Below are 22866 nucleotides of genomic sequence, written 5' to 3' on the forward strand. Positions count from 1 at the left end.
ATCCAACGCAGAACCCTCGCCCAATGGCTGCGCACCACGCATAAACGTCGTCCAATGACAGAGAGGCCCGTAGGACAGCCCCCCCAATAGAAATCTCCGACACAATTTGCTACCCGAAAATCGTGGCTAAATACCATTGGCTGAAAATGATTCCGGGATCACTATTTGGACTGCTGTCAATGTATATAAAAATACTCGTTATGTGTCACGGTATATTATACATCAATATTTGTACAATATATTCAGCGTTATTATAGCCTATGACGACTTTTGACATGAACATTGGAGTCAGAATATTGTGGATACTGAGAAAACGTGTGTGATTCACAATTCCTAATCCATTCACATTTCATAGCACAATCATTGTTCTTATGTCTGCGTTGTATATTTGTATTCAGTGTTGCTTCTCATATTTTCTCGTTCCATGCTGCATCTTATGAAACCCAGATAGATCCAGGTGTGACTGACGGTCCATGCATGTGTAATAAGGACTACAAAATCAGGTCGCTTTTCTCTGTCCACATGGTGGTAGTGAAGTGATAGAAATCCGACATCGTCATTCTGTCAGTCCTCCATGCTACTCGAAACATGAGCTTGAATTTGAGAGAGGTGCCTATCCTGACGGCTCTTAATAACATCAGACAAAGTTACTCGCTTAGAATAAGAGCGGCATAGCTGCATAACGCGCAAGTAAATGAGTGTGTGTTCGTGTGTGTGTGTGTGTGTGTGTGTGTGTGTGTGTGTGTGTGTGTGTGTGTGTGTGTGTGTGTGTGTGTGTGTGTGTGTGTGTGTGTGCGTGCGTGCGTACGTGTGCGTGTGTGTGGGGGGGGGGCAGAGATGTTTGGGTGGGTGTGTAAGTGACGTGAGCTTGTAATCATAGTAAAAAACGAGGATGTCTTCTGTCCCTATGTCTTATTGTGAATATATTAATCTTTAATGTAATTAACAGACAGAGTGAGGTGGGAGTACATGGAGCACTAAGTAATGGCGCAGTCAGCCAGTCACTTTATAACAGTATAATAATGAGCAACCCCCGTACCAGTCCCTCATTGGTCGGTCGGGCTGGTCGTTAGCCAGTAGTTTGGACCGATGTCAAATGTGGAAGTGACGTGAGAAGTGACGCGCCAGAGGCGCACAGTTTCTGTAGTCAACACAGAAGATCTGTCAGAGCTGCATGTTATGCTCCTCATATCTCTCTCACGATAATAACCCAAATCATAGACAACTATGGCGTCCTTGTCATTTTCGACCCTTTTAAAGACCCGAGACTATCTGCATAAGTATAATTTGTGCAGTGTTTTGTATACGCATGGGTTTGTGAATCGGTCCTTCAGGGCTCGGTTATCGAAACGGAATTTCTGTACCAGGTTCCGTGGAGCCAGGCATGTATTGGCAAAACAAACCGAACCCCAAAACTACGCTTCAGTGATGTATGCCAGCTCTTCAAGCAGTGAAGATATCACTAAGGGTCTCTGGACTGTTTATAATGAAACCAAAAAGAAAACCGAAGGTATGCACACACATACAGTATAGTCAATGACGACATATCGTTCAGCTCTAGATGCTTAATAGATATGTAAATATGGCTGTCAAAATGTACTTTATTACGTTGCTTTGGGCAAGTAATTAATAACTGCCATAACAAATCAGTGACGTAAGCCCTGCGATTGATAATACCTCATAATATAATGTATTCTAAATACCAGTCAGTTATTATTCAAATAATGTGTTTTCAAGGTTTCATGGAGGCCTTTCATTTTTATTTTCTATTAAAAGCATACGCAATGTTGTGGTGGTCAATGTTTATCTATGCAGTAATACACTTCGTAACTTAAAAAGTACTCCCACCCCTCACCATCAAGTGAAGTGCCAAATGTACATCATTGAACAGTTACCATCCCACACTATCAAACGAACTAACCCCTTTGTTCCCTTATCTAGACTCGATCCCGGCTATATGCAAAAACTCTGTCAATCCTGACACTATTTTTGCCAACAACGAAATGAGCCTCGGAGACATAGAGATTTATGGGTTTGACTACGACTACACGCTGGCTTTCTACTCCAACCAACTCCACACTCTCATCTTCAATATAGCCCGGGACCTCCTGATCGCAGAGCATAACGTCGGTGTCTGTCTTTCTATCCTACACTAACATACTGTTGTATATCTGAACTATTTCAAGTTTATTGTATTACCCTCCTGGTGGAAGGAATGCCCTATTTACCCCTTCAGGCTTCTGGTATGGATTTTAATTTTTTTATTTTGACAAATAACATATAAAGTGTTATATGTTATTATAACATACAACACTTGTTATAATAACATATATATAACACTTGTTATTATAACAAATCTACAAATCTCGCCACATCCCAGCCCCCCCCCCGCCCCCCCACACACACACACAGACACACACGTACACACAAACAGACACAAACAAACACACACAAATAGAAGTAAGTGTTTGTAAAGTAGGACTGTTGTGAACCCTGTTTTTAAATGTTTTCTAAATTCCTCCTGTGCATAGCGTTGAGTGCAGATTTTCTGCACAACAGTTAAGGACGTTGTTGGGCCAATTTTAGAAGATCGGACAGTTTTCAAAACTTCCCTTTAATACTTTAGATGAGTGTTAAGATGATCATAACCCAGCTAAAGGTCATCCCGGCATTGAATGTTTGATTTGTATTCACCTTCAGTACCCCGAGGGCCTGCGAGACTACGAATACGTCCCAGATTTCGCTGTCAGGGGATTACACTACGATGTTCAAAAGGTAATCATTACTTCTTAACCGTACCCTCGTGATGGATGCCGAGAGTCCCTGGATCCTTTAATCATTCAGGCTTTGTTAATTCATGTTTAGGCCCTGTTGATGAAGATCGATGCATTTCACTACATTCAGTTGGGAACTGTGTACAGGTACCTACCGAACACAACACATATGTACGATTGTAGTGGATATTTGCGGTATTTAAGTGTTGCATTTTTTAATTATTCATAAAAATGATTGGGCAAATGATGGGGACATTTTGGAAAAAGCATTTTATTGTTTTCTTTAACAATGGATGGAGATGCGGGTTGCATGAAAATTGCAATAAATGATCTTCATGGATTTAAAGACTTGGCTGTTTCCGTGTTCAGGGGTCTTCACCCCGTACCGGACGAGGAGGTCACCGCCATGTATGACGGCCTCCATGTTCCTCTGGAGAACATGAGTGATTTCTACGGCAAGGTGAATATCCGGCGAATACTACTGACCCTATGTTTTCATCTAGTCGTTTTATCCAACGCGACCGACACAGATTACTATTTGTGTTCCGTGTTATTAAAAATGACGAGACGGGTCCGAATCCTGAAGCTCTCAGCAGGGAGTCAAACGCCCCTTACCGCCAGACAATCCTGCCCTAATCAAGATGAATGGTCGCTCCTTTCCGTCCCCCTTTCCCCACAGTCACACGGCCACACCCTGAAGCAGTTCATGGACATCTTCTCCCTGCCGGAGATGACGCTGCTGTCCTGCGTCAACGACTTCTTCATGAGGCACAACATCGACTACGAGCCGGTCCACCTGTATAAAGACGTCAAGGTCAGCGCTCCTCGGATCGGACACCCCTGCCATTGTTGTCATTCAAAGGAGTGTCTCTCCTGGAACAAGTCACAACTCGCTGGCTGAGAATACGGATGTTCACGGGAACTGTAAATCTGATCACTAGAAACACGTTGAGAGGTGGGTGTGAGATGTGACTGCAGGGTCAGCACAAAAGGGACTTGGATCTGGCCCCGACCGTATCCTGTGACGCATTTTACCCTTGCGAACAATCATCTTACAAGCCTTAGTCGCCATGGAAACTATTCAGATTCGCTGAACCTACGGAACATATGTTGCGTAGGATGTCCTTCCTCAACTTTGCGATAAGAGAGTCGGGACTCTTACAGTGCAACGTTGGGCTTTCATTATGAGTATAGGTTTGTGTGCTCAGGGTTAACTGCATTTTGAATGGAAGCAAAATATGAGAGAGTGGAGACCTGGAGAGTGTAAAGTAGATGCCAGCTGGTTGGCTGTAGCCTTTCCCTGACACAGAGAATCTGGGCACAAGATACCAGGCAAGTACCCTCATGTTTACCCTTGTGTGTGGTCAAACTGGGTCTTGGCATCAAGGTTGTTTTCCCTAACAATTGGACAAGGTTAGTTAGCAGCATCGTATACAAAGTGCTTATCGCGCTAGTTACGATGCAAGATTGAGGACAGTGGTTGGTAAGCAGCATTCTGAATACAATCCAACAAGGTTTTTCTGGAGGAAATATATAACCTCCTTACTGCTTGTGCCTTTCATCCCAGGGTTGCCAGGGGGTTCAAATGGAAACGGCTTGCTTCCCTTTCTGAGTGTCAGGGTGTCAGGGTGCTTGTGACTATAACCATAAGCATTTACATCCATGCCCTATGCGTGTGTCTTGCTGTGACTCTGTGGCTATTCTGAGGCCGTCGCCAAGAAAAAGGGGCCTAATAATAGCCGTGATAGTGTCGTGGAAACGGAACGGTGTCTAATTATAGCTTCTCCCACCCTCCCTCTGCGTCTGTTGTTTCTGGTGGCTCACCGACTTCAGAGGGAGTCGTTGCTGCATGCTCGCTTCTGATTGGCCGACGCCACAAGGGTCCTGTCAACAAGCGGGTGACGCCATGTCGTGAGTGACAGCCCCTCTGTCAGCCCTCCCCCCCCCCCCCCCAGTCTGTCTGTGTTTCCACTGCCGGCTGAGTGTCGCTCAGATCTCGCTGAATCGAGGCTTTTTTTTTTTTCCTTACCCGCTCCACTTCTAACTTTTGTTTCTCAAACCTTTACTTTCTGATTTCACCGCTCCAGAGAACGCATAACACAGTGTTGTCTTACATTTCCCAGAGGCCTCTATTGAAGCGTTTAGCAACCCGATGCAATCCCCAATCATTTTAGTGACCGGCTGCCACACACCCAATTTCCAATCCAATCACTTGTCCTTGTTTTTTTTCACCCCGCGTAAAGGCGCCAAAACCTCAGCAATTTCTGTTTTTCATTCGTGCCATTTGTATTCAGCGTTCTCAACCGGTTATCCAAACAGTTTGCCCTGGCTGTGCCTGTAACAGCCACTTTATATGGAACAAGTGTTCGGCGACGGGCTCTGAATGGAAACGCTGTTGTTGTGTCGATTCAGATGTGCCCAGATTCTCCCCGCTGACCTGTTAGCATTAACCCCCCCCACCCCCCCCCCCCCCCCTCCCTATCTCTTCACAGGCTGCCATCAGAGATGTCCATGTCAAGGGCATAATGTACCGGGCTGTGGAAGCAGATATAGGTAACGATTAACGATAATAGAAATGACTTTAATAATAATTACACACAAAACGTGCATGTGTTTATATTTCACATGGTAAGAGCTAAAAAAAAAAAAGGAATGTGAACGCAAAGCATGTTCGCAGTGGTTGTTCATCAGACACCTTGTGGAAGCCGTGCACACGCCTGTGAATACTAAGAAGGTGCTAAGGTTTCTCTCTGCGGCCCGCCCAGACCGATACATCTGCTACGGAGAGCAGAGCCACGCGGTGCTCAAGAAGCTGAAAGAGGACGGGAAGAAGATGTTTCTCATCACCAACAGCCCCTTGGACTTTGTGTGAGTCGTCGTCGTCCCCCCCCCTCCTCCCCTCTCCCAGCATGCACCCTGCTGCAATGTCCCCCATAACATTGACATCCATTGACATTTAAGTCATGAGGGGACGGACGTTCAGGTGAGGCTAAGCACAAACAGAGCGTAAAAAAGACGACTGGAGCCACGCGTGAGCCGCATGACCAAGTAGCAACTGGGTAGAGCCCGGCGTTGCTATAGCAACCAGAAAGACCACAGGTTAGCACAATTGCTGTTTAGTATTTAGTAGGGGCTCAACAATTAATCTAAATATGATCCAAATTGGAATGTTGGCAAGGGCAATATGCGGATCACAGCTGCTGCATTTTTTTGATAAGGGTAAAATGTTAATCTTTAACTCCGTTATTAATTAAGCACTGTAGTGCTGCAGAGGTGCCCTGGCCTACCCATTTTTTTTTCTACAGAATGAAAAAACAACAAATGGATTTTAATCTGTTATTCAATGAAAAAATAAATAATGTGATGCAAAAATCATCCTTCCCACTAATAGTGAATGATGTTGCATTCGCAACATCTGTCAAATTAATCGCAATGGGATTTTTTTTTTTTTTTCACTATCATTCAGCCCTGCTTTTTAATCTATGTTGTTGATAATTTGTAGATACACGATGAGCAGGTGCCTCACTCCTAGTCAGGCATCGTACTCAAGGATTCCCTTAGACATTGGCGTTCGCACCCAGAACATTTTAATTGGCAGTCAGAACAACCTAATCACTAGACCTTCTGCAGCCATCCCTTATGATCCAAAATATTCCAAATCATCAGGATAAAAAAGTATGGAAATCCAACCAACTTCAGCTCAAGTACCTAAACTACTCCCCTCACACATTCCCGCTCCCTCCCGGAGGCTCATTCAGCAACCTGACTGCTGCTTGCTTTGACTGTTTGAAGACGTTACCGACCGCACCATACTGAGCAGATAGTTCCTCCATCTCAGAATAAGCTTGTGCTAATCTGACTTTGAGTCCAGACACAATCTTATGATCCTGCGTGGCGGGATATTTTATGTTGAATTAATTAGGTAGATGTAGAAAGCCACCCTTGCATTAATCATGGCTTATAAATTGAAATATTGAGATATATTGTAAAACAAAGAAATACTACAAAAACATGAAGTGCTGGAATTAAAAATGATAATCTTAAGTATTCATCTCATTGCAGTGGATATGAATGTACGTGAGATGTGTGAGGAAATGATCACCTTCAAAACCTCACGATCATTAATACTAAGTTGAGTTGCTAGTCGGCATACTTTGAAGAGCCTAGCTTGAAGCCAAAAAGTATAGGAAAGATTCAACAAAACAATGGGAAGAACTCTTAAAGAAAAAGTATGTGTCCAATTAACGCCTGGTGCTCTCCTAGCTACTGGTTTATTTAAGTGCCAGCTACTATGAATTATTTTATAGCATCCGAAACTTGACAGGACTACAATGAGTTTACTATCACTAGGCTAACATCCCAAACTTAAATAAATCGCCCCATGGAGGTTTATTGGTGTTAGTTCGACTGTGCTATCGCTAGTCGGACCAACAGCCCATGACCAGACTTCAGATGTGATTGATCCCGACTTCCCGACTGTTTTACAGGGACAGGGGATGAACTTCATCGTGGGAAAGGACTGGAGGGACCTGTTTGATGTGGTCATCGTGCAGGCAGACAAACCTGGGTTCTTTAACGACAGAAGAAAGTAAGCATGCCTGTCTGTTGTGTGTCTGTGTCTGTGTGGCCGTTCTCGGTTAACTTGTGTATGTCTGTACTGCTGTGCACCATCCTCCCTTAGACTCTAAACTGTGCATTGCGTAATATTCAGGCGTGTGCCTCAACATTACCCGATTATTATTCACTGATTATTATCCACTTGTAACGCTTATAATGTTATCTTTGGCATCACATCGTCATGTGAAAGTTGCCCGGACCAAACCGTCAGTTTGCTTACTTTTCACACATTTTACTACTCAGCCAATATATGGTACACAGAACCTGTTTAACCTCCCAATAAGTGAGTTTACTGAAGCCGTCCACCTTTGTGTTTCAATTCAGAAGCTTTGATGGGGTGCGCTGAGCGGGATCGCTGCCTTGCAGGAGCCACACATCGCTAATCTTTTCTTTCGCTCTTGTTTTTCCCTTTTTTCGTATTATTTTCAATTTTGTGCGTGACACTTTAGAAACACTGAAATATTTATTTTGCCTTTTTCGTTGACCCGATAAAAAAAAACTAATCCTAGGCTTGTGTTTCTCCGAGGAGTCATTACGTTACATGGAAGCTTTTGTGCAGAACGGGTACATCTTTCGAATAACTTGAGGGTTGTTACTTACTCTAGGAACCGTTGTAGCTTGCGTGGGTGTGCGTGTGCGTATGCGTGCGTGTGTGTGTGGGCGCGCATACGTGCACACCCATGTGTGCGCGTGTGCATATGTGTGCCATGGGCATGCATGTCTGTGAGTGTCTGTGTGTACACACTCTTTGATGTCGACGGTGTTTAAGATGTGTGTGTGTGTGCGTGCGTGTGTGTGTGTGCCCTTCAAACCTCCAGGCCGTTCAGGCGCGTGACAGAAACGGGTGTGCTGCTCTGGGACAGGATACACAAGCTGGAGAAGGGACAGATCTACAAACAGGTGTTGTGTTTCCACCGCTCCTGCTACTGCACCGTTTACCCAGAATGCCCTAGTGCGGCATTTCTGTCATGAAGTCTTACGAAATGCGTATTATGCAAATATGCACAAAAGGATGCACAAGCCAATGTCACTTGCCGAACCAAAACTTTTTGCATGAATATTTACATTGTTGAGAACATTAAGGCCACATTACACGGGGACACATTTGCATTTATTGGTTTGTGTGAGGAGGGTATAGCCCTGAAAAATAGCATTGGGGGTGCCCTGGTGAAAACATTGTTTGGGATTCTTCTGACTGCTGCTACTGCTGTGCTATGAACTCATGGTCTGTGTCTGACGCGTCCTCTAGGGTAACCTGTACGAGTTCCTGAGGCTCACCGGGTGGAGGGGGTCCAAGGTGCTCTACTTTGGGGATCACATCTACAGCGACCTGGCTGTGAGTGGCAACGTGCACACAGCAACACACAACGAGCACAAAAAAGCCCCACAACAAAACACAATAACACTCAACAATACAGAAAACCACACAACAACAATCATAAGCAACAAAACACAACAACCAACAACAACATGCACAACAGCACATAAAAACACAGGCTAACGATGCTTTCGGGAAACGGGGCCCTGATCGAGTTGAGCTGATGTGTTTCCGTGGAGCCTCCGACTGTGTGCTGACGTGTGTGTGCTTGGGTGTGTGTGTTTGCATGTGTTGACTTCGGTGTGTGTTTGTGTGCTGTGCGTGTGTGGAAATGTGTGTGTGTGTGTGTGTGTGTGCGCTCTTGTTTGTGTGCGTGTGTGCTGACGTCTGTGTGTGCGTGTGTGCTGACGTCTGTGTGTGCGTGAGTGCTGACATCTGTGTGTGTGTGTGTACGAGCATGTGTGCGTGTGTGTGTGCGTGTGTTGACGTGTCTGTGTGTGGGTGTGTTTGCGTGTGTTGACTTGTGTGTGTGTGTGTGCGTGTGCGTATCTGTGTGTGTGTGTGTGTCTCCTGCAGGACCTGACGCTGAGGCACGGCTGGCGGACCGGAGCCATCATACCCGAGCTGCGTCAGGAGATCAAGATCATGAACACGGAGCAGTATGTCCACATGATGAGCTGGGTGCAGGCGCTCACCGGCCTCATAGAGACCATGCAGGTCAGAGTCTCTCTCTCTCTCTCTCTCTCTCTCTCTCTCTCTCCCTCTCTCTCCCCCCCTCTCTCTCTCTCTCTCCCCTCCCTCTCCTCTCCTCTCCCTCTCTCCCTCTCCTCTCTCTCTCTCTCTCCTCTCTCTCTCTCTCTCTCTCTCTCTCCCTCTCTCCCTCTCTCTCTCTCCCTCTCCCTCTCCTCTCTCTCTCTCTCCCTCTCCCTCTCCCCCTCTCTCTCTCTCTCTCTCTCTCTCTCTCTCTCTCTCTCTCTCTCTCCCTCTCTCTCTCTCTCTCTCTCTCTCTCTCTCTCTCTCTCTCCCTCTCTCTCTCTCTCTCCCCCTCTCTCTCTCTCTCTCTCTCTCTCTCTCTCTCTCCCCCTCTCTCTCTCTCTCTCCCCTCTCTCTCTCTCTCTCTCTCTCTCTCTCTCTCTCTCTCCCTCCCCTCTCTCTCCCCCCTCTCCCCCCTCTCCCTCTCCCTCTCTCTCGTCGCTCTGCGTTCTGTGGGGGTGTTAAAGGCGTGTTCTTCCCCTGGTGTGTTGGCTGCAGGTGCACCGGGACCCAGCGTCCCACGCCGTGGTGCAGGAGTGGGTCCGCGAGAGGGACAACATGAGGTGAGTGTCCTCCCTACAGGGCGGGCGGGGGGGGGGGGGGGGGGGTCTCTGTCTCTGTAGACCAGCCGGTTGATTCGGGGGGGGGGGTCCCTCTCGTTTGTGTCCCTGCGTAGATCCCAGTCCAAGGAGATCTTCAACTCCCAGTTCGGCAGCCTCTTCCGCACGTACCACAACCCCACCTACTTCTCCCGCCGCCTTTCCCGCTTCGCCGACATCTACATGCCCTCCGTCAGCTGCCTGCTGAACTACGACTTCCAGCACACCTTCTTCCCGCGCCGCACGCCCCTGCAGCACGAGGCCCCCTTCTGGCCCAACATCCGGCCCACTGATGGCCGGCTGGAGCAGGACTGAACCGTCCCCCGTCCCCCGTCCCCCGTCCCCCGTCCCCCGTCCCCGTCCCCGTCCCCCGTCCCCCGTCCCCCGTCCCCCGTCCCCGTCCCCCGTCCCCCGTCCCCCGTCCCCCGTCCCCCGTCCCCGTCCCCCGTCCCCGTCCCCGTCCCCCGTCCCCCGTCCCCCGTCCCCCGTCCCCGTCCCCGTCCCCCGTCCCCCGTCCCCCGTCCCCGTCCCCCGTCCCCCGTCCCCCGTCCCCCGTCCCCGTCCCCGTCCCCCGTCCCCCGTCCCCGTCCCCGTCCCCCGTCCCCGTCCCCGTCCCCGTCCCCGTCCCCGTCCCCGTGGTCGTTACCCGCCCTGATCCGGTTCTTCTGGAGGAGGTCGTTGACCGCCCTCCCACCAGGCGCTGGTCCAGCTGTGGTTCCCAGCCAGGTCTAAAACCTGTGCTGTGTGTGTTTAGTAATGCACAAACTAGTGGCAGGAATGTAGATAAGCCTCTGCTGCTCATTGACGAATTGTAGACGGGCCAAGTCTTGCTTTTAAAAATGTAGATTCAGAAACAAAAGCTAGAGTGTTTTAGTGTTAGGAGGATGCTGATACTGTTTGCCAAGCCAAAACGATTTGAATCGAAATCGTATTTTTGTCTCCGGGCACCTTTAAATACTTTTCATAATTGTAATTCACAGTGTGTTAAATTATCTGTCTGTGTTGGTCTGTGAAAGAAAAGGGACATGTTACATATCAATAAAGTATATACAAAGTAAAACTATTTTAGATGCCGTTTTGGCTTAGACTTATAATGGATAAGATTATTCAGTGTTGGCATCGTACTATTTCATACCATTTGGCTCCTCTCTTCGGTTGGACCTGAGATAGTGTGTCTTTTTATTCCAAATTGAAAGTCTGTACTCCTACAGTAACAAGCACAATGCAGTGCAGCTTGTCAGTATGCAAACTCAAATGCGTTGCTGTCTTCCCACCAATAATCAGGGCTGAAAGGCGGACATGTTGTTCCATAGTAGATAGTTCCCCATTTGTTAACGACAGCCTGCCTATTCCTTGCTTCCTAACAAGATCCCTCTTTACTTTTTTTCTATCTCTTCACCTCATCAATTATGCATCCTGGTAGCGAGGAGAGATGTGATGCATACTGATGACTCAACAAGTTCTACGGAGGGGATTTATGTTTCCCTGAACTTGGAAGACATCTTGTAATGCATTTTTTTTTTTGGGCTGTCGGTAAAGAGCGCGTTTACACAGCTTAACGTTATGACGGATCACCTTTATCGGACGTAAGATGTGGTGGTACTGCGTACATTCTGTTTTCATATCGAGACACGAATCAGATCATGCGGTATTTGTGAGCTATGGTCTGCAGTTGCTTGAGGCGTGCACGTGCTTTACACACTAAATCTCTTGTGACCTGTGGAGCATCATATCACATATCATTTATTCTTGGGAAGAATATTGTGGAGAGGAAATATGTTTGGTTTGTAGAAAGTGTGCATTTTGTGTGTAAGGAGGATTAAAGTCTTCTTCACTGATCATAGGATATGGTGGTTTTGGTTGTTTAGTTGCTTTGTAAGTCATTCAGAAGGAATGGCCTTAGTTTTCTTATTTGGAAGCAGGGAAAGCTTGAATATATATATGATTCACATAATTGTTTTATTGGGCATTTTGTTTATTTGTATTCGGTTCAACATGATGATGCTGCATATTTATTTATTGGCAACACTGTTCCATAATTTACGCCTGTAATTTTGGGAGGCAGATTTGTGGTTTGCCGGCAGGATTTTGTATTTATGGTTCAATAATGTCCTAATTATAATGTCAACAACATAGCAATATAAAAAGAATGCTAATAAACAATGTTTATCAAGCAAAAATCGTATGTTCTGTTCAGTAATGCTTGTAAAATATTGCGTTAAGGCTTCGACTAGCATCAAGGGAACCAACCAAAGAAAAATAAAAAAGCAATGTTATCACGTTTTTAATAATGAAAGAAGCTAGGCAGATTCGGCTGACAAGGATCGATATGAGCAATGGTAATCTTGGAGCCAGTTCTCGGGAAAATGTTCTCACCATCTTGCACATTAGAACACAGGGTGAAAGGCATGAAGACATAAGGGAATGATCTGGTGTGGGCACTACAAGGCTGATGCAGTTCAAGGGGATCAGTATACTCAGTGGGTGGCACTGCAGTCTCTGCTAGTGATGCACTAGATTAAATCATTTCCTTTAACAAGACAAGATAAGCATGCAGCTAAATCGTAAACATAGATATGGGGGTCCCTTTCAGATGCTATGCTGTCATCACTATAGTGAGCTTCCTCAAATGACCCAATGTTTTAAAAGTAAATGATTGAATCATGAATCCAACTCTCAGAAGACTGTATTTAGAAAGGTATTGTATCTGTATTGTAGCATTCATTCCAATTTCTTGAAATGAAGTGGGTCTTCTTTGATAACATGTGCAAGAAAATCATGTTAGAATCCAAGTCAAGTCAATTTGATTTGTGTAGCCCTTAATCACAATTAGTCACGTTTTTAAGTCACGTTTTTAATGTCCGCATATTTATGACAACCCCTCGTCCTATAGCCCCCCCAAAGGGAAGGAAAAACTCCTTAAATTAAAAAGAACTCCCTTAATTAAGAAGGAATTAATAGTTAAAAATCAACCGATCATATCGTTGGCTAAAAGGACAAACCTACAGCCTTGCAATTGCCATTAAGTGCCTGTTTATTTATTTTTTATTAGATTAAGCCTCCATCATTTCAATTTTCTATATTGGTTTTTGAGCCCGCTGTTTCAATTAGACAAGTGGCAAGAGAAGATTGTTTGATTGGGGCCTGGTTTTCCTTAAATCCCAGTTAAACCTTTGGGATCCCCAGTGATAAGATCACTGACGAGTGACGACACCCATGGTACGACCAGGGTGGCAGAGAGATGCGCTGTTGGGTCATCTCTCTTGCACCGCCGGTCGTTTTCGGAACCATGGACAGCAGCCACACAACTTGGGGCGCCAATTCGGAGCTTCCTATGACAGAAATGACCGCGTCGCCGACCATTTTCCCACGTGTGGGCTATAGTATAATTTCTTTCCTCATGTTCATTAACACAATTGTATCCGTTTTTAATAATTCTCTTGTGATTGCCGTGATGGCGAAGACCCCTACTTTGCTCAGCCCTATGAACGCTATTGTCTTGGGTCTTTCCGTGTCAGACCTCATGATTGCTCTTTGCGGTTCGCTAATCGTCACCATGACCAATTATCGTGGGTATTTCTTTCTTGGGGACAGAGTCTGTATTTTTCAAGGATTTGCAGTCAATTATTTTGGTAAGTCTAAATTTCTGCTTTCTGTGTTGGTAAAAATGTCAGATAATGGTTTTGATTATAGAAACAAAAATATGCTATGTGGAAGAGTAAAGTAATTATAATTGTATTAAATTGAATCGGCCCCTTTAGTCCTTTTATTATTTGGTGCACTAGCATGGATATTTAATAAAAACGGTCATAAGGGTCATTAAACGCAATGAAACGCCTTTCTAATTTTGCACGAGGCGTTTTAGTGGGGTTCTGCGTCTATGCCGATGTTAGCCCCCTAGTGGTCAAAGGATAACTCGGTGGTTCATTGTTTGATTGACTTGTCTCGCTACAACGTGTCTCGCTACAAACAAGCTGGTGAAAAATAATGGGCAACTTTTACTTACCTCTTAACGTCATAGTCATTACAGTACCCCCAACTAGCGGGGGGATGATGATTTATTACAGCTTGGCCACTAAGACGTGAGTTTAAAATACCATTAAGATGCAATAACCGCCTTTATAACATTTAGACATAAATTTATGTTCTTGGCTCTAAAACTATTAGATAATAAATGTATAGTTATTTATTATGCCAGGGATATAAGATTTTAACAAAATGTCATCATGTAAGTGGCTTATTATTTATACATACATAATTTGGAATAGCCTCTGATTGGGAGAATTCCATTTCAGTACACATTATGGATTCTACCAAAAAGTTAGAAGGTCAAAATCCTTTAAGTGCCTCTCTTGACTTCTCTTGACTCCATCTCCGAAAGAAAACACACTTTTACCCCAGGCTGTCCAGCCCAAGTGTTAAAAAACACCCGGCAACTCAAACTAAACGATCCATAAAGCGATGAAATGTAGAGATATTTTCGTATTCCCCAAGTCGCCGCGTTCTCCGCTTCCTCGCAGGTCTGGTGTCCCTCTGCACCCTGGCGCTGCTGGCCTACGAGCGCTACAACGTGGTGTGCCGGCCCCAGGCGGGCTTCAAGCTCACCATGCGGCGGAGCAGACTGGGCCTGCTCTTCGTCTGGGGCTTCTGCCTGTTCTGGGCCGTGGCTCCGCTGCTGGGCTGGAGCTCGTACGGCCCCGAGGGAGTGCAGACCTCCTGCTCCCTGGGCTGGGAGGAACGGTCCTGGAGCAACTACAGCTACCTCATCCTGTACACGCTGCTGTGCTTCATCGGGCCGGTGACCGTCATCATCTACTGCTACACCAAAGTGCTCGGCTCCATGAGAAAGGTATCGGCCCCCCCCTGGCTGCTTGAACACACACACACGCGCACGCACGCACGCGCGCGCACGCGTGCACGCACACACACACACACACACACACACACACACACACACACACACACACACACACACACACACACACACACACACACACACACACACACACACACACACACACACACACACACACACACACACACACACACACACACACGCACTCGCTACAGCTGCTTCCACCAGAATCGCTCTACCAGCACGGTAGAATGAAGGGTCGTGGACGCCCCGTGGCTCACCGTGTAGAGCGGGTACCATTAAGGCTTAAAGTCCTGACCGCAGCGACGTAGGTTAGATTGCTGCCCGTGTTCCACCATAAAGCATAAAAAATGCAAAAATAAATCTTTAAAAAATAATGATATGGGTTCACAGTAAATCTACAGAAATATCACTAACCTCGTCCCTCTGATTCCCTGAGCTAACTCTGCGCTTTTCCGTTTTGATTTTTTATTTGTAACGATAAAAATAGATTTTTCATGGAGGTGCTCCGATGCTGATTGACCGTTCGGATTACTCTCTGAGCCTCGCTTGTAAATCACTCTGGATTAAAGCCAACCCCGAACAGAGGCGCTGTCCCCCGTGATATATGGCAGAGCGCGTAGAGGAGGCATCCGTCCGCTCACTCAGTGTCCTGCCTCCCGTGCCCCCCCCCCCCCCGCCCCCCCCCCCCGTCCCCCCAGCTGAACCGCAGTGTCGAGCTCCAGGGCGGCCGTCCGAGCGCGGAGGAGAACAAGCGGGCCATCCGCACGGTGTTCTTCATGATCGCGGCCTTCTTCGTGTGCTGGCTGCCCTACACCGTGCTGTCGGTGGTGGTGGTGGTGGCGCCGGGCGTCCACATCCCCCCGCTGGTCGCCACCATGCCCATGTACTTCGCCAAGACCAGCCCCATCTACAACCCCCTCATCTACTTCCTGTCCAACAAGCAGGTAACATTTAGTTATGTTTGTTGACGTCTGTGTTCTGTCCGTCCGTCCCTGCAGGAGGGAATGCAGGGACGTATCCCCTTATGTCGCTCAGTAAAGATAAGAAAAATGAACAAAATGCTCGAACCCTAGTTTGAGCAGAATGAACGCTGGGACTGTGTGGCTCTGCCGGAGCCTTGTGGGTCCATGTTTTAGTGCTCTCTGTTCCCATCTTTTACGCGCCTCTCTCTGCGCGTGCGTCCCAGTTCCGCGACGCTGCCCTGGAGGTGTTGTCGTGCGGCCGGTACATCCCCCGCGGGCCCGTCTCCTCCGGCCTGGCCATGACGGCCGCGAGCCGCAGGAACGCAGCGGAGCATCCCCACAGAGGCGTCAGAGGCAGCACGCTCAACCGAGTGCTGCCTCTGTGACTCCTGGGCCCTCCAGCGAACCCCCCCCCCCCCGCAGAGGGGTGTGTGCTGCGGGCCGGAACCCCCGCAGCTGCAGAGCACTGATGCACACACACACACACACACACACACACACACACACACACACACAGGCAAACACACACACACACACACACACACACACACACACACACACACACACACACACACACACACGTACACAGGCACACACACACACACACACACACACACACACACACACACGCACACGCACACGCACACGCACACGCACACAGGCACACACCCACACACACACACACACACACACACACACACACACACACACACACACACCTACAGGCTGGTAGCGTTTGCAGCTTGAGGCGTATTTGATACTTGAAGTTAAAAATCAGTTTGTGATTTTTCTGTGATTGATGATGTTCCGGGGGTTCATTTTTCCATCATGCATGTATGCGTATGTGTGTGCGTAGCATTGTGTGCGTGTGATTATGTGTGATACATCAAAAGCTTTGTCTGCCTGTGCGGAACGCCGATTAAATGAAGCGGCGAGTGCGCGCCATGTCTGTTGCTCCACGCTCCCCCCGGGCGGCCGCCATAGGGGAGCGTTACCACGCTCCTCTACACACACCAGGTCGCAAGGCGGTGCTGTTGAACTCCGGTTTATTGTCGATGATGACACATGGCACTGGGGCCCCATTTTGCCATGCAGGAGATCTCTCTGAGTGTGTGGACGACGGCCGGTTTGACGGCAGCCTCACCTGGCCCGGTCCTGGACTCCGCCTCCGGAGGCGGAGTCCAGGACCGGGCCAGGTGAGGCTGCCGTCAAACCGGCCGTCGTCCACACACACACACACGCGCTCCCACCGGGAGCACTACTGTGGTAGAAGACGACTGAAACGCATTCCGTCTGAACTGTAGATCTAATTTATGCATACGTTGTATAAGTGATTGAATAAAGATGGAGATAAATGTATCAAATATGCGTCGTTTTACTTTAGGAACACGTTTTCAGCCTCACTGATCACATTTAATTGAACCACTTTGTCTTTTGCATCTGCTATGGAACCGATCCCTACGGCTTACGTTGAGCTGAGGCAGTGGCTTTCCCTCTCAAAGGGAGGGGGCTGCCCATCACATAGCAGCGTGTTACAATCAGGACAATGCATAATTGTTTGTTGTAAAAACATAAAATATGTACGTGCATTTTCATTTACAATATAAATCTATCCAAAGCAACTTAAGTGAGGCTGGTAATAATCAAAGCATGCATCACAAGTGGAGACGAATACATAGAAAGATGGTGCTGCAGTTTTTTAAAATACCTAAAAAACAACCAATATGCTGAGAGGGCAGTCTGCCAGGAATCCGACATTTACGGTTATTCAGAAAGTATGCAGGGGTAGGTAGGTAGGTGGTAGTCTGAAGGATGCCTGCAAGCAGACTTGCTATGGATCAAAGCCACCACCATTATCGAGTTTGGATGGGCACTTATAATGTAATTTTTATTTATTAATACGATATCAACACACAGTGAGTAAATGGCTTAAACAACTCATTTTGTAAACCTACGCAAATCTGTCTTTATCAGAGGAGGGTAGACACATGTGACTGCCCCCAGTATATGAATGCTCATAGCTAAGCATTTGTCGATAAATAAAAATGAATGAATGACCTTTATATTGTTGCGCTTATATTGATCTGTCCATGACTTTAATATTCTCATTTGAGATGGCTGCAAGGTGCGATACAATCTGAAACGGTGTGTGAATACAAAAAGGGTCTGTTTGATCTCATCATGAAAAACCTGGTCAGGCATGACTAGAGGATGCACGAGCGTGATCTAATCCCAGATTTAGTATGGTGCATAAGCCTGCAAAATTCAGGCAAAGAGCATTTCACACTTCATCTCAAACAAATAGGATTATACAGTGGCGAGGTGTAATCCATGTGGTGCAGCTAATACAACAGATTTGAACCTTTATGAGCTGTTCTGCAGGAGGAACACAAGGCATTCGCTGAGCAGCTGTTGCCTCAATAAACACGCACACATGCACACACAAACAAATACACACACACACAAATGCACGCACGCACGCACGCACGCAAGCACACACGCACAGATGAACGTGCACACACACACACACACACATATATACACCTACACACACACTCACACTCTCACACACGCCTTTTCCAATTCCAGATCTTAAAGACTGTAAACCCATATCCCGTGTTCAGGTGAACAGGGTTGGACTGCATTGCTTCTGGGGATCGTGAAATCTCCACAAACAGGGGATATGAACAGAGAGCAGCGCTGCAGAAAACACCACGGCCCGCGGTAGTGACAGAACTTTTCAATTATCCGCCCGTCTTCTGCTTTGTTCTGTGTGTGCGGTCGCCTCTGCTGTGATTACCCCGGCTAAGTGCTAATGAACGCTAGGAGCGGTGGAACAGTGAGGGGCCCCCAGGGGACATGAGACGGGGGGTGTTAATGAAAAAGGAGGACTCTAAGGCGTCACTCGTGTCGCACGGCAGCAGCCCCTTTTTTATAATTTCAACATTCTTTACCCATCGCTCCGACGATCACTCGCCTTCAAGAGATGGAGACCTGAGCCACACCTCGCGATCCAATCTCAGAAGAACTCAAGTTAGAACGATTAGGAATAAAGTAAATAAAGAGGCGCGGGCTCCGATGCCTCTCCCCCTGGAGATGAGCAGCGACTTTGCCAGGGGACCGGGGAACAGCAACAGCAGCAGCAGCAGCAGCAGTTCAGTTTGGCAGAGGTACGTCGACATCACCTTCCTCGTGGCCAACTGCGTGATCCTCTTGGGCACCTCCATGGTGGGCATCGGGGCCAACGTCTTCGTGACATGGGCGGTCTACCACCAGAAGTCCCTGCGGACGTGGAACAACGCGCTGCTGGTCAACCTGGCCGTGATCGACTTCCTGCGCTGCGCCGTGGACTGCCCCGTCATCCTGGTCATCGTGCTGACCGTCCACCTGCGGGGCCAGGCGGACGCCGTCATCTGCGACCTGCAGATGGCCTCCTTCTCCTTCAGCTGCTGCATCCAGCTGGTGACCCTGGCCTGCATCAGCGCCGAGCGATATCAGGCCATCGCGCACCCCTTCAAGATCACCGAGCGCAAGCGACGGATTATCTTCTTCATCCCCCTGACGTGGACCTTTGCCATCGTGGTGGCGGCCGTGTGCGTGACCTTTGTGAGGGACTCGCCGGTGTATGTCAAATGCCACGGGTCGAGGCTCAAGTCCGTGTACAAGGACACCTTCGGCCTGTACATACTGATCCCCCTGTGGACCGCCTGCTTCGCTCTGATCATCGGCTTCTACTCCAGCATCTTCGCCATCGTGACGGCGCACAGTCGCAAGATCTACGACAAGGGGGTGAACCCCGCTCCGAAGCAGGAGAAGAAAGAGGAGGAGAAAAGAGCTGAGATTGAGAAAAAAGAGGAGAAAAAAGTGGAGGAAATGCCAGCGAGTCAGACGGACGGGAAGCAAATGACTGTGGAGAGCGTTCCTCGGGTGGAAAAGGTCGAGCATAGTAAATCAAAGGTATCTATTATGGAGCCTACAGGTGCTCCCCAGAAGCCCACAGAGACTGTGAGTGTGTCACCGGTTCCCAGTCATAATGAGAAAGTTGCTGTGCCTACAAAGGAACCGGACAAACCACCTGATGAAAAGCCCCTAAAACAGCCCACGCCGGCCCCTAAGGACGCCAAGGGCGACAGCGGTGGCTGCAAAACCCCGACCAAAGGCCGAGTCGCGGAAGCGGGGTCCTCCGAGACGGAGAAAAAGACCCCCCTCGTTGCAAATCCTGTCATTCAAGTCAAGGAGCAGCGGTCCAACAGGGAGACGGAGGGCCACCCAGGAGCTGGCAAAGGGCCAGGCGAAAAGGGGCAAGACAAAATACAAACGCAAGAGTCCAAATCTCCAGCACGGGTGCCTGTTGCTCCCAAGGGGCCGACGCTGCCCGGTAAGGGGCCCGGGGGACCAGAGGAACCCGCGGTGCTGCCCCTGCTGATAGACCTGGAGCAGGGGAAGGTCAACGACGAGGTGGTGGCCTCGGTCGTGGGTCTCCCGGCGGTCAATGACCAGGTCGTGGGTCTCCCGGCGGTCAATGACCAGGTCGTGGGTCTCCCCACGGTTAACGACGAGGTGGTGCCCATGGTGGTGGGTCTCCCCGCAGGCGACACCGTCGACAACCAGGACCTGTGCATGGTTTCTATAGTCAGACGCCCCGCCCCCGCGACGACCACGGCGGCAGCGGCGGATGAGGCGATGACCGGCGCGGTCTGCATGATGCCGTCCAAGGCCACTGGCAACAAGAAGAAGGAGAGCAAGCTGGCCAAGCGCTCGGGCTACATCATCCTCACCTTCCTCCTGTTCTGGCTGCCCCTGATCACCACCATCCTGGTGAACGTGCTGGTGTTCCAGCGCAACGACGCCCAGGTGAGTGTGCGGACAGTGTGAAGGCCAGGGTGTTCATGGTACGGTTGGCTCAGCCTCATCCTCTGTCTTTGGGAATAGTTGTAGCTCAATTAAATAGGGCTCGGAAATAGCAGAGGAAATCATGTCAGCTGGAACAAATGTCCTAGAGAACAAATGAGTTAATTAGTCAGAATGTCATAATAATGTATTCCACTAATTCTGCATTGTTATTCCCCGGTTCTTCAGATGGAAATCATCCAAGACGTGGAAATCCTTTTCATCTCGATTGCCTGCATGACATCGCTCACCGACCCCATCATTTACGCTGCCGTGAACCCCCAGTTCAGAACAGAGTTTTATAGGATGCGGAATAAACTGAAAGCCCAGTGGAAGAAGAGATGACACAGAGACTCGAGGAATAAAACACTAACGGACAGCCGTTGTGGAATACCTTTCTGGCACATAGGAGCATTTTACAACGTAATTGATGAAGTGCCATTGTCAGGACAATAGCGCACCATTGCAGAAACGTATCTCAGCCCGGATCTCGAGAGGCGAGAGAAGGGAGAGGTGTTCTGCTCGCTCGTCAATAAACCCTATGCAGAGGTGACACCCGCTGCGAGACTGGGAAATAATAAACAGAGGTGGTGGGGGGGGGGAACTCAACGCCATCAAGACAACAACCACCTGCTCTGGCACCCTCTCACGGGACCCCGGACCCAGCAGCCCCCCCGCTGGGCTAACTCAGGTCTCCACATGCCATCCTGCTCTCTGCCTTTATCAGTGTTTGTCAGCGCACCTGGGCTCTCTCCCGTTGGAGAGATCCATTCGAATAGGGCCGTGTGACGCTGATGGACTTCATCAAGGCATTGATTTTTTTTGTCGGTGGGGGGAAAAAAACGGAAAGAAAATGCAAAGACACAGACGTGACAGACATGGTTTGATTGGGTACATCAGTAGAGCTCGTTTTTATTCCATCCACTGCACCAAATGCACATTGTGTGATAATTTGACATCTCCTGTGTTCCCACCATGTAATCCAAAACAAAATCCTAAATGTTTTAGAATCCACATCATAGAACACTGGCCTAATTGTGTTTACTCCTTTTTTTTTGTTGTAGTTTTCTGTTTAGTTTTTTTTTTTCAACTGACAAACCTCCAATAGGAAGCAGACATCTTAATTTCATAGAACAAAATTCCGCAATGACAGCATGCAAGTCCTTAATTCAACCAACAGACAGAATTAGAATGTATTATAACTGTTAACTAAATCTAGAAATCAGAGTAGCTTACCTTAAGGGTGGTTGATAATGACTTCAATGAAATATATACAGTATGTATGCAAAATATACAAAATGGGATTTTAACAAGGTGAAATCCAACGAGAAACACTTTTTGAACGTATGATTCAACAATGCAGTTAAACCTAACCAAATATGATTCTGACACTAAACTTAAAATATATTTTGCTTCCACATCTAAAGCGTATGTTGAGAGTTTGGTTTCCTTTAATTCTGTGTTAATTATATAATTTCACTTATACTTCTAGCTTGTGACAGAAAAGTATATAATCCTCTTATTTGTTTTTGAGTATCGGTTTCTATTAATAACAGTGGCTTTGACATAGATCTACATCCGGATGCCATGTATGAAAGCTAAAACATATTTAGTAATTTGCACGATTCACAAACAGCTCAGAATGCGCAATATTATTTTACTCATCAGGCGATGACATCAATCAGTTTATGGATATTCACAATGGTTTTCCATTTTGAGTGGATGCTACTGAATTATCAACAGTGCAGGGGATATTAAAAATCCATTAATCAAGGAGTTTTTTTATGAAAAAAAAACTGTTAGAATGTTGTGGAATGTGAAGTGGGGGAAAAAACAGTGTAGCTAGATTTGGGTTTTTATATTCACACGGATGGGTTGTCATGAATAAATGTGTGCTTTTGCATTTTCGAGGCAACCAGGAATGAGCTTTCTTTTTCAATTTTTTTTTTCATCCACATTTTCCTCTGTTGAATTGTTAAGAGAGAGACGACCACACACGACTACAAATATTCAAAAAAATAAAGTTCTGTTGTTTCCTTTTTTTTTTTTTTTTTTAAATCCGGAGCACTTCTAG

At 47.4% G+C, this 22866-nt stretch overlaps 3 protein-coding genes across 3 annotated transcripts; all 3 read left to right on the top strand.

Moving 5' to 3' along the window:
* Positions 1 to 1130: 1130 nt before the first annotated feature.
* On the top strand, positions 1131 to 10417 carry nt5dc3 (5'-nucleotidase domain containing 3). Its single transcript, XM_060060229.1, is given in 14 exon segments — positions 1131 to 1510; positions 1942 to 2126; positions 2701 to 2775; positions 2866 to 2921; positions 3144 to 3234; positions 3454 to 3588; positions 5267 to 5327; positions 5540 to 5649; positions 7268 to 7362; positions 8210 to 8291; positions 8641 to 8727; positions 9286 to 9426; positions 9961 to 10025; positions 10139 to 10417. Coding segments are annotated over 14 exon segments (1704 nt in total). The 5' UTR covers positions 1131 to 1227; the 3' UTR covers positions 10377 to 10417.
* Positions 10418 to 12934: 2517 nt separating this feature from the next.
* parietopsin lies at positions 12935 to 16315 on the top strand. The gene is made up of 4 exons (XM_060060244.1): positions 12935 to 13693; positions 14582 to 14910; positions 15639 to 15884; positions 16127 to 16315. Exons 1-4 carry the CDS (start codon positions 13303 to 13305, stop codon positions 16286 to 16288), a joined length of 1128 nt encoding a protein of 375 aa, XP_059916227.1. The 5' UTR covers positions 12935 to 13302; the 3' UTR covers positions 16289 to 16315.
* Positions 16316 to 18751: 2436 nt separating this feature from the next.
* LOC132464917 (uncharacterized) lies at positions 18752 to 21163 on the top strand. The gene is made up of 2 exons (XM_060061551.1): positions 18752 to 20756; positions 20982 to 21163. The coding sequence occupies exons 1-2, from the start codon at positions 18762 to 18764 to the stop codon at positions 21135 to 21137; spliced, it is 2151 nt and encodes a 716-aa protein (XP_059917534.1). The 5' UTR covers positions 18752 to 18761; the 3' UTR covers positions 21138 to 21163.
* Positions 21164 to 22866: the final 1703 nt, after the last annotated feature.

This window comes from Gadus macrocephalus, chromosome 9 (genome assembly GCF_031168955.1).
Source record: "Gadus macrocephalus chromosome 9, ASM3116895v1".
Lineage (NCBI taxonomy): Eukaryota > Metazoa > Chordata > Actinopteri > Gadiformes > Gadidae > Gadus > Gadus macrocephalus.